At 45.7% G+C, this 12,386-nt stretch overlaps 1 protein-coding gene across 2 annotated transcripts in view; it reads right to left on the reverse strand.

Moving 5' to 3' along the window:
- MAD1L1 (mitotic arrest deficient 1 like 1) overlaps window positions 1-12,386 on the reverse strand; it is a 277,755-nt gene that overhangs the window by 243,996 nt on the left and 21,373 nt on the right. For both annotated transcript variants that reach the window (XM_081965617.1, XM_081965618.1), the window contains exon 10: window positions 754-840. In XM_081965617.1, the coding sequence (XP_081821743.1) occupies window positions 754-840 (87 nt within the window). The remainder of the gene's footprint in view (window positions 1-753; window positions 841-12,386) is intronic.

Raw genomic sequence — 12,386 nt, forward strand, 5'->3', positions numbered from 1 at the left:
ATATCACTAAATCTACAGAATATCACGGTCAACGCTACCGTTTCGTGCTCCGAGATGTAATGTCCTTTTAGGACACGATGTCCTCGAGGTGGAGTCCAAACGACGGATGAAACGCAAACCATGGATCGGTGATGGCTAAACTTTTTGTCTTCGCGTGCCGAAAGTGAGCGCCGGTGTGCAACAGGTCCCCCCCGCCACCGCCATGCATGCATGCGTGATCCTCTGCCCCCCATTTTGGGCCTAGCGGGCCTCCCTGAAGCCTCCCAGGATCAAAAATGGGCCACGGGGGAGGAGCCGCACCCCTCCTACACCCCATTTTACGCTAGCAGGACTCCCTGAAGCCTCCTGAAACCAAAAATGGGGTGTAGGAGGGATGAACAGGCAACGGAAAAAAGGCAGAGGTTTTATTTTGGATCATAATATTATCCCTGCCAATTAGTGCACAAAAGACAAACATTTTGCATTACAGACCAGGAGTGAAAGGCTTGGGTAGGTGGTGGGGAATTGTTACCTTCCCATTGAAGCATGAATCACATCCAGCCCAGGCAAGATCAACGTGGCCCAACCCGCCTTTTCCCAACTTAAAAAAAAGCAGAGATAGGCTATTGCTTGGCCTTCTGACCAAGTTTCTAGAGCTGAGTGAGGATCTGATATAAAGAACACCGTCTTTCTGTCTCACCTAGGACGCTTAGTCTTGTTCTCAAAACTGCCAGAAGGACAATTAACCCACTTGGAGACGCAAAGCGCTTTTACCTGCTGGAGATGGCAGCATTCTGCTCTGTCAGGATGAGCTCCCGTTGCTGGAGGCCAATGATGTGCCTGGAGAAATCATCCGGACTCCTGAATAATTGGAAGAGAGGAAGAGGGATGAGCAGGACAAAGGGTTAAAAAAAAACCCAGCACCTTCTTCTTTTATCAGAAAGGCCTGCACAAGGAGGGGGATGCAAAAATGGCAGTTATAGGATATTTAAACCATTTGGGTTATGGATGGATGCATGCATGGGAGGGAGGGAGGGTTAGGGTTAAGGAAGGAAGGAAGGAAGGAAGGAAGGAAGGAAGGAAGGAAGGAGGGAAGGAAGGAAGGAAAGGGAAGGGAAGGTAAAGGAGGGAGGGAAGAAGGGAGTGAGGGACGAAGGAAGGAAGTAAAAGGAGGGAGGGTGGAAAGGGAAGGTAAAGGAGGAAGGGAAGAAGGGAGGGAGGGACGAAGGAAGGGAAAAGGAGGGAGGGAAGAAGGAAGGAAGGAAAAGGAGGGAAGGAAAAGGAGGGAGGGAAGAAGGGAGGGAGGGTGGAAAGAGGAAAGGTAAAGGAAGGAGGGATTGAGGGATGAAGGAAGGAAGGAGAGATGGAAAGTATGAGGGAGGGAGGGAAGAAAAAGCGAGATATGAAGGAAGGAAAGCATGAAAGAGGGAGGGAAGGTGATAGGAATGAGAAAGTAGGTAGGTAGGTGGGGGGGTGACTAGGAAGGAATTAAGTGAGAGATGAAGGAAGGAAAGTATGAAGAGGGAGGGAGGGAGGAGGGAAGGAGATAGAAATGAGAAGGTAGGTAGGTAGGTGGGAGAGAGGGAGGGAAGGAAGGATTTCCCAAACAGAGAGGCACACCACTTCAAAACTCTTGTTTATTGTTCGTTTTTCCAAAGACCCTCCGCCAATTGCTTGGCAAATCCACTGCTCATTAAGGAAGACTGTTGACTCTGCTTGCAAACACTGGGGGAGGGGGGAGGGGGGAAGAGCTTCTAATTGTTTTACAACTAATTTCCTCCCATCAGATAGGAAGAGACTGGAATTGCCTTATCAAATGCCAGCCACGCGTGGAACAAACATGCTTCCATGATGCTCCTTTTGTCAAGCGGATGCGCCATCTCCCCCTGGGTGGCGCAGACAAAGCTTCCCACTTCATATCAGCCATGTCGGCTATTGATAGCTGACATTCCCGCGAAGGAAGCCGGTCCGCCTCGGCCGATTATCTGATCTGATCTTTGTAAATAGGCAGGTTGTACACAGCCGCTTGCCAGAATCCCCCGCAGGCAAAGAACCAGACAGAGAATTAAAAGGGAATGGACTGGTTTTATTCTATTTCTCCCCCCCCCCCACACACATTGGGAACCTATAGTATCACCCGGAAAAGTAAACAAAAGTTCACCCGGTGAAAGATTTCAGCCGGTGAGAAAAAGACGGCTTCGGTTCCTGCGGGGTCCGGAAATTCAAATGATCCTCGCGTCTCCCCCCTGCAAAGGGGAAGAAGGGGGCTGTTCAGGCTCGGAGCCCCAAAGCAGAAGTTTTTTTATACCCGGTGCAGCACTGCCCTCTGTTGAACCGAAGGCTGCCAAGGATTCCCGCAGAAGCTTTTGGCCTCATTGACGGATACAGCTAGTTCTCGACTTACAACAGTGACCGTTCCAAAGTTACCAGGGGACTGAAAGGAAGGGACTTACGGCCGTTAGAAGACCTCTGAGGTCCCTTCTAGCACTAAGATTCTATGACCAAGCAGGGGGTTGGACTAGAAGACCTCCGAGGTCCCTTCCAGCCCTAATGATCCTATGTTTGAATAGGGCCGTGATGGCAAACCTATGGCACGCCTGCCACAGGTGGAACATGGAGCTGTATTTGGTGGAACGCCAGCCGTCAGCTCCAATGCGCGCCAGCTGATTATTCACATTTCCGGAGGGCCAGGAGTGGCCGTTTTCCCCCTCCCCATGCTCCGGAGGCTTTCCTGAAGCCTGGGAAGGGCGAAAAACGCCCCCAAGCCAACCAGACATTCAGAAACGATTTCCAGCTTCCAGGGGGGCGTTTTTGCCCTCCCTGGGCTTCAAGAAAGCCTCCGGAGCCTGGGGGGGCATCGTACGTACATGCGCGGGTGGGGGGATCACAGGCCCATGCGCAGTTGGGGAGGGAGATTGAGTAGGCGCACGTGAGTGCAATTTTAGCACGCCATAAGCCAAAGTCTGGCCATCCCTGGAATAGGGAGTTGGAGTAGAAGACCCTTCCAATTCTGTTATTCTGCCCATATGACCAAGGGGTCTCTTTCTTTCCTACTTGTGTGGCTGCCTCTGATATAAACCCCTCTGCCCTCTTTCCCATGGTGATAGGAGCCAATTAACATTTGATGCAGATGCTCCGATCCTTTAGCCATTTCACCCTCGGGCCTTTTCTTTTCTTTTTCTTTTTCTTTTTTTAACAAGATGAACCCGGATAATCAATTGTTGACCGTTAGACATCAGAAGCATAAAATGGAAAAGTATATGATTAACCGAGGAAACCTAATAGAAATCACGCAGTTTTAGAGAGGGTTATAAAAAAAAAAAAGGTTAGAGGGATTTAATTGCCTGCATCTAATTCCATTCCTTCAATTCAAGGGTCAGCCGTAGTAGAATTCAAGCCCAGCTAATTAAAATTAGCCAAAGGCTCACCAGGAGAACAGGAGGACAAGCTAATATGTCCTATTTCCTACGCAAGGAAAAGAAGACGTTTTCAGATAACTTGTTCTGTAAAACAGACAGACGCGTGCAGAGGTTTTAAAAGGACAGGCCCCCAAAATTGAGAATGTGAAGATTTGCACCCCAGCGCCGTAAATATCACATATAGCTTGTCTGTTTTCCGTGCACAGTGTGGAGAAAAACAAAGCCAAGTTTGGATTACTAAATAAATCTTCAACAGGCAGGGTGTGCGACTGAGGCTATAAATATGAAAAGGAACATCGGTCGCGTAAGGAGACAAATTTGGTTTTATTTTCACCTGTTTGGTCTTCTGCAGGAGGGTTGAAATTTCTGGAGGACCAACAATAGAATAGAATAGAATAGAATAGAATAGAACAGAACAGAACAGAACAGAATAACAGAGTTGGAAGGGATCTTGGAGGTCTTCTAGTCCAACCCCCTGCTCAGGCAGGAAACCCTACACCACTTCAGACAAATGAGTATCCAACATCTTCTTAAAAGCGTCCAGTGTTGGAGCATTCATAACTTCTGGAGAGAAGTTGTTCCATTGATTAATTGTTCTCATTGTCAGAAAATTTCTTCTCAGTTCTAAGTTGCTTCTCTCCTTGATTAGTTTCCACTCATTGCTTCTTGTCCTGCCCTCAGGTGCCTTGGAGAATAGCTTGACTCCCTCTTCTTTGGGGCAGCCCCTGAGATTTCAGAACACTGCTATCATGTCTCCCCTGGTCCTTCTTTTCATCAAACTAGACATACCCAGTTCCTGCAACCGTTCTTCATATGTTTTAGTCTCCAGTCCCCTAATCATCTTTGTTGCTCTTCTCTGCACTCTTTCTAGAGTCTCCATATCTTTTCTACATCATGGCGACCAAAACTGGATGCAGTATTCCAAGTGTGGCCTTACCAAGGCCTTATAAAGTGGTATTAACCCTTCACGTGATCTTGATTCTATCCCTCTGTTGATGCAGCCTAGAACTGTGTTGGCTTTTTTGGCAGCTGCTGCACATGGCTGGCTCCTATTTAAATGGTCGTCCACTAGGACTCCAAGATCCCTCTCCCAGTTACTACTATTGAGGAAGGTACCACCTGTACTGTACCTGTGCATTTCGTTTTTCTTGCCTAAAAGTAGAGCCTTACTCTTTTCACCATTGAATTTCATTTTGTTAGATGGTGCCCAATGTTCAGGTTTGTCAAGATACTTCTGTATCTTAAGCCTGTCTTCTGGAGTGTTGGCTATTCCTGCCAGCTTGGTGTCATCTGCAAATTTGATGAATCCCCCATTTATCCCTTCATCCAAATCATTGATGAAGATGTTGAAGAGTCCTGGGCCTAAAACAGAACCTCCAAAGTGGACTTTCTGAGGAGATTTTGCTTCTTGGACTTCCGGTTAAAATCAAGGAACGTGGCATTTAATATACCGCAAACGCAAAACGTTAAAAAAAAAGATTCATGTATAAATATAAGGGACAGTAAATTCGCCGTTTCCCTGTTTGGACTGAGCCAATGAATCATAAGCACCCAAAACATTTTTCTACATCAATAATAGCACTCCTGACAAAGCTTCTTCCTCCTTATTATGGGGGGCAAGCAACATTTAGATTACAGAGGGAAAGATTAGGTCTCTATGTTCCCATTAGCCTATCATCAGTTTTAGGCAGGAAAATACATAAATCATACTTAAGCAAAGCTCTCAACAGATCCTTTGAAGTATGGCTAATTCGAAGCGCTGTCATTTAAAAATGATGCTGAAATTTTAAAAACCACTCCAAGTGACATGTTAACGTGATGGCAGGAAGCCCCCGACGGCTGTTGCGCTTTTGGCCTGTAAAATCCTGGCTCAGATTTCACTTTGGAATCACGGCTGCGCCCGGGGATTTATTCTCCACCTCCCAGGTGAGTGTGCTACTAAGTATTTGCAAGTCTGTTGGTAAGGTTTAATCAGGGGTCCCAATGCACACGAAACGCTGAGCCGCCTTGTGCTTCGTTTCGGAATGCAGTGCAGACGCACTCAGTGGTGGTGCGTTGAAGGGCCAGTCAACGGAGTTGGAAGGGACCTTGGAGGTCATCTAGTCCAACCCCCTGCTCAGGCAGGAGATCTGTACTAGGGATTCGAACCACTGAACTGCCAACCTTTCTGATGGACAAGCTCGGTGTCTCAGACACTGACTGCGGTTAAAAAACATGGTTCGACGCATGGAAGAATGAAAACCGATGGGACCGTTTCGTGACCCAACTCGGGAACATCATCAGGGCTAGAAGGGAGTGTTGTTTGACAGCAAACTGCACACTCTCCTAGCACTGATGACGTTCCCTAGTTAGAGCCATGAAATGTTTGCAAGGAAACAAGCAAGCTCAGAGAGTAGAAAACTTAATGTAGCAATAACGAAATGACATTTATAAAAATAAATCCAGTAGAGAATAAATGGCTTTTTGTAGGTTTAAGGAAATAATTGGAGTTGACATACAATAACTGTTTGCGTAGTAATAAAGACTCTAAAATAGTCTCTTCGGTGCAGCTCCCCACATATTCAAACTAAAGCTGTGGTGGTAGGAATGTTAACACGATACAGTAAACCAGGGGTGTCCAAACTTGGGAACTTTAAGACTTGTGGACTTCAACTCCCAGAATTCCCCAGCCAGCCATGCTGGCTGGGGAATTCTGGGAGTTAAAGTCCACAAGTCTTAAAGTTCCCAAGTTTGGACACCCCTGCAGTAAACAATCAAAGAATTACCAACTCAGTAAAACCACAGCCTAATCAAGGACCACCAAGAACCGTCCCCTCCTCCTCAATCCTGACAGAGCAAGCCAAGTATATATTTATAGAGAGCAAACCCCACTCCCTTCTAGCACTGATGATGTTACCTAGCTGGGTCATGAAATGCCTGCAAGAAAACAACCATGCTCAGAGAGCACCAGTGGCCTAACATGGAAGTAGGCATCTCCTCCTGCTTCGCACTGAGTGTGAGATTGCGCTCAACAGATACATATTCCTGATTTTGTTTCAGAAAGAATCCTCAGTAGTGGTTAAGAGTAGATGGATACAACCGATTAAGAGATCATCCCACAAATTCAGTCAATTGCGTGAGGAAGCCCGATGGGGAGGGAGAGGAAGGGAAGAAGCTGTCATTGGTGGGACAAAAATTAATCCCAGCTAATTCAGTGCAAAGGACAAATTGTGGGAGATGAAGCGATGAAGAGTTCCTACTCTTGACATGGCAATCCTATCTATATAAAGGCTCAATTTGTCTGGATCTTAGCCAGAGGGATGAATCACAACTGCTCTGCCGTTGTGTGTCAACGCAGCCCCCAGAACCAAGAGGTGAGCAGGAGCTAAGGCGACCCAGGGCAACGTTATCCTGCTTTTTTTTACAAAGACACATTTCTGGCCTTCGCTACAGAAAATAACGATGCATTCGTCAATAATGAATGGGGGCAGGCAATTGCAGCCACGCGTTAGATGCCTCGGAAAACGGGTGAGACGCATTATCTCTTCACTGCGAGAGACAACAACTCTACACATCCTGTGTACACAAAACAGGTCCACCCAAACCGATGGGTTGTGTTTGTCTGTTTGTTTGAGGAAGTTTTGTGGGATGGTTGATCCCACAATGAAGAAAAATCAACAATACAAGCTCCTTAAATTTGATCTTAAAGGGCTAAATTTGAGCTTAAAGGGCTATTGCTATTAAGAGCTGTGACAGCGCAGTGGTCAGTATGCGGTATTGCTGGCGAACTCACTTCTCACTGTCAGGAGTTTGATCCTGAACCGCTCCAGGTTAACTCAGCCTTCCATCCTTCTGAGGTCCGTAAAATGAGGAGCCAGACTTCTGGGAGTAAGAGGCTGACTCTGTAAACTGCTTAGAGAGGGCTGGAAAACACTGTGCTCTTGCTATTGTCCGTCCTTCCTTCCTTCCTGCCTTCCTTCCTTCCTCTCTTAATTCCCTTTCTCATTCTCCTTCCTGGTAGTGCAGTGGTTAGAATGCAATATTGCAGGCTAATTCTGCCGACTGCCAGGAGTTCAATCCTGACCGGCTCCAGGTTGACTCAGCCTTCCATCCTTCCTAGGTGGGTAAAATGAGGACCCAGATTGTTGGGGGCAAGAAGCTGACTCTGCAAACCACTTGGAGTGGGCTGGAAAACATTGTAAAGCGGTATATAAGTCTAAGTGCTATTGCTATCAGCACTGGCACCTTTCACAGTCGACTTCCAACAAGCAGAGTCAATGGATGAAGTCGGATTCGCTTAACGGCTGCAGTGGTTCACTGAACAATTGCGGCAAATAACGCTCATCAATGACTCACTTCCCAATCTGTCTTGTTTAGAGATGGAAATTCTGGTCCTAATGTTGGCCATAAGCTGAGGACTACCTGTAAATCCGTTCTCTGGTGCCTCTTTCTTCCCCTATTCAGGGGTTTTTAATACCTGCCCTTGGCAGCCAACCTGCCGGCTCTATCCAAGCATCTCTGCTTCTTAGAATAGGAAGTTCTCCCCCAGAGACTCGGGATTTTCTCCCTTATAACTGTCCCTATCAAAGTCATAATTAAGGGGCAGTTCTTGGCGTAGGAAGCTGGTATCTTGGCTTTGGGTAGTACATTAAAAAAAAAAAGAGAGAGAGAGGATTTCTGGATTGTTCAGCCACGCCACCCACAGCATGGATGGCTCTGCTCACCAGCATACCAACTAGGGACTTAGAAGAGGCAGCTGATGCCGGTGTCTTAACAGCCCCCACCTTCCCCCTAAAAAAAAATCACAGTCACGATACCGTAAATCTGAATCTAGAATCTCCCAACCGTTATAAATCAATGGCTGGGATGCAATTATGCAAAAGGCTGAACTTTTTATTTTCACTGGGACCTATAAATTATTTTGGGGATAACAACCGGCATTTTAATTTCAAATGCAAATAGGAAAGAGGCATCGGAGCTCTAGAAGAAGATTGGAAACAGTGAAGGAAGGGCTGTTGGGTGGTTTTTTTTTTTTAAAAAAATAGTAACCTAGGTAACCTTGAAGAAGATTTTCATAAAATCCAGGAGAAATTTAAGATAGATAGATAGATAGATAGATAGATAGATAGATAGATAGATAGATAGATAGATAGATAGATAGATAGATAGATGATAGATAGATGATAGATAGATGATAGATAGGTAGATAGATGATAGATAGATAGATAGATAGATAGATAGATAGATAGATAGATAGATAGATAGATAGATAGATAGATAGATGATAGGTAGATGTTAGGGAGGGAGGGAGGGAGGGAGGGAGGGGGGGAAGGAAGGAAATAGAGGTTAATGATAGATAGATAGATGATAGATAGATAGATAGATAGATAGATAGATAGATAGATAGATAGATAGATAGATAGATAAGATAGATAGATGATAGATAGATGATAGATAGAAGATAGATAGATAGATGATAGATAGGTAGATAGATAGATAGATAGATAGATAGATAGATAGATAGATAGATAGATAGATAGATAGATGATAGGTAGATGTTAGGGAGGGAGGGAGGGAGGGAGGGAGGGAGGGGGGGAAGGAAGGAAATAGAGGTTAATGATAGATAGATAGATGATAGATAGATAGATAGATAGATAGATAGATAGATAGATAGATAGATAGATAGATAGATAGATAGATAGGTAGGTAGGTAGATAGATAGAATGGACGGATGGATGGATGGATAGAATGGACGGATAGATAGATGATAGATAGACAGGCAGACAGATAGATGATACAGAAATAGAGAGAGCAATCGGAGATGATATATAGATATGATATGATACTGTAGACAGACAGACAGACAGAAGAGACATAGTACACATATAGATAGGAGAGAGAGAGAGAGAGAGAGAGAGATCTCAAAATGACAAATTTTGGATGATAGCAGGTTACAGGAGTGAATATTACATTATTGTTCAGCATGGTCTCAAATATACTGTAAATCATGTTTCGAGTAGATTAATTAATTTATTTTTAAATCTCAATGTGATCTTGCTGTAAATCCTTAAGCATTCTTTTCCTGACGATTTGAAACTGTAAATCTCCTGTGTCTCTCAGCAGCAATTAGACAGATCGCTGTCTTAAATGGGGAATCTCTGACCTTTTATTAATTAGATAACATTTTAAACTCCCTCTTATCTGTTTTAGCTACAGGGGCATGGCGGGGGTTATGGTGATACCTTTAACAAGTATGGCCCTGATGTTTGTTGGTTGTACCAGTTATTGTGGCCTGCCAGTGGCCAGCAGAGCTGGCAGCAGATTCGGACAGTGAGGAGGTTGGGGAGGAACCTGGGCCAGTCCTGGAGTCTGGGGAAGGCTCTGTTGAGGGCTCTGTGTCGGAGGCAGAGAGGGGGCAAGGGCCGTATGACAGCTATCAACTGCCTTCAGAGTCAGACATCAGTGAGGCAGAAGAACAGCTGGAGCCTGTTCCCAGTGAGTGCATGCACAGTTGCCAGACGAAGGGAACAGCTAAAGAACAGGGGTCAACCTGGGAGTAAGGCCACAGGTGGACAATGAATGACCCCTCCCAGAGGGAATAAAAGAGGAGCAAAAGGGGAGTGGAGTTTGCAGGAGACCATTAGTTCGCTTCATTGGTTCGTGACTCTCCGAGACTCCTTGCCAAGTTCTGCAGATCTCGGCCTGGCAGCTCTCCAAGCCAGATGAGGTCTCTGACTGTAAATCCTCCCTTGAAACACTTTGCTGAAGGTGAACGAGCAGAATTCACAGCAAATTAATAAAAGGGTTTTTTGTTGGAACAAGGAGTTCGTTTCATGCTCTTGGGAATCCTCGGTCAGAACAGTTATTGCCAGCTCAACAAAAGGTACAAGAATATCAACAATCTGCAAGCTTGATTTCCATGCTTTACTGACAAGATTCTGGTGGCAGAATCTGGCGAGGGTCTTTGGAGCTTCGTGGGACTAGAAGAAGGGTCTCCCAACTTGGGAATTTTAATGCTTGTGGACCTCAGCTGTTAAGTGACTCAAAGGCTTCTGCTTTGACCCAGATTGAAAGGAGGTTGCAAAAACCGATCACTGAAACACACACACACGGGGACACTGCCACCGTCATACGTATAAGTCAGTTGCCAAGATGCTGCAATGGTCGTAACTGTGAAAAACAGTTTTAAGTCAGTCTTTCTCAGTGCCGTTGTAATTTTGAACGGTTGCTAAACAAATTGTTGCTAAGTCAAGGACTACCTGTCTGCTTGAAGGCAGGTGATTAACCAGCTCAGCATTCTGTAGCAGGTGGTTAGGTTAAAGGCAACACATAATCTTAGGATAACAAGAGTTGGAAGGGACCTTGGAGGTCTTCTAGTCCAACCCCCTGCCTAGGCAGGAAACTCTATACCGTTTCAGACAAATAGCTATCCAACATCTTCTTAAACACTTCCAGTGTTGGAGCATTCACAACTTCTGGAGGCAATTTCTGTTCCACTGATTGATTGTTCTCACTGTCAGGAAATTTCTCCTCAGTTCTAAGTTGCTTCTCTCCTTGATTAGTTTCCACCCATCGCTTCTTGTCCTGCTCTCAGGTGCTTTGGAGAATAGCTTGACTCCCTCTTCTTTGGGGCAGCCCCTGAGATATTGGAACACTGCTATCCTGTCTCCTCTAGTCCCTCTTTTCATTAAACTAGACATGCTCAGTTCCTGCAACCGTTCTTCATATGTTTCAGCCTCCAGTCCCCTAATCCTCTTTGTTGCTCTTCTCTGCACTCTTTCCAGAGTCTCTACATCTTTTTTATATCATGGCAACCAAAACTGGATGCTCACAACACAATACAGGTTGCCTAAACACCACACATACACGCACAAACACACACACACACACACACAGACAGACAGAGAGAGAAAGAGAGAGGCAGACAGACAGACACATGCATACATACATACAGAGAGCAATCTTCCATCTTGATTCTCGCTTTCTCGTGAAGCTTCCCGCAAACTCACCTTAATAACTTTTTTTTAGGGGGGGGGATGAATTTTACGCCTCCCTAGACACATGTAAACAAAATGAAGAAATGTCAGATTTACAGCCGTTGCCTCTTCTGTAGCTCAAGGAGGATTAAGAGGAGCTTCAAAGCAGCCCGAAATCCAATTAAAACGCTGTGGCCACCCCAGGGGTGCGGGAAGCGTCTCCTGATTAGCGCGATGGCCTCTTTGAACTGTTTAGCCAGGGGAGGAAAAGGCTTTCTGAACTTCAAATAAGTACAAGCCTGGCTCCTGGAAAGGAAGGCTCGATCGTTTCCTAGGGCTGAACGCTCCCCTTGAAGGAGGACACAACTGTTAATGTCTCCGGCCGTGTGGAGCTTCAGAGCTCAAGGCAGAAAAAGAGGTGAGAGTCACAGGTGGAGGAGGACCTGTCCTCCAGGTGCCACCTTTGACTTCCAAGGAAAGACCTTTCCTTCCTTCCTTCCTTCCTTCCCATTCTCTTTTCCTTCCCTCCCTCATCCATCCTTTCTTTCCTCTTTTCCTTCCTGTCTCCCTCCCTCCTTCTTTGACTTTTCCTTCCTTCCCATTTTTTCCTTCCTTCCCTCATCCATCCATCCTTTCTTTTCTTCCTCTTTTCCTTCCTTCCTTCCTCCCTCTCCCTCCTGCCTTCTTACTTTTCCTTCTCCTCTCCTTCATCCTTTCCTTCCTTCTTTCTCCTTTCCTCTCTCTTCCCTCCTTCCTTCCTCTTCCTTTTTCCTCCTCCTCTCCCTCTTCCTTCCTTCCCCGTCCTCAATCCATCCTTCCTTTCTTCTTTCCTCTTTTCCTTCCTTTCTCCCTCCTTCCATTTCTTCATTATCATTTCCCATTCTTTTTCCTTCCTTCCTCCATCCATCCATCCTTCCTTTCTTCTTTCTTCCTCTTTTCCTTACTCCCTCCCTCTCCCTCCCTTCTTCTCTGACTTTTCTTTCCTTCCCCCTTCCTTCTTTTCTCCATCCCTCTTCCTTCCTTTTCTTTCCTT

This window comes from Natrix helvetica (assembly GCF_964273705.1).
Source record: "Natrix helvetica genome assembly, chromosome: 13".
Lineage (NCBI taxonomy): Eukaryota > Metazoa > Chordata > Lepidosauria > Squamata > Natricidae > Natrix > Natrix helvetica.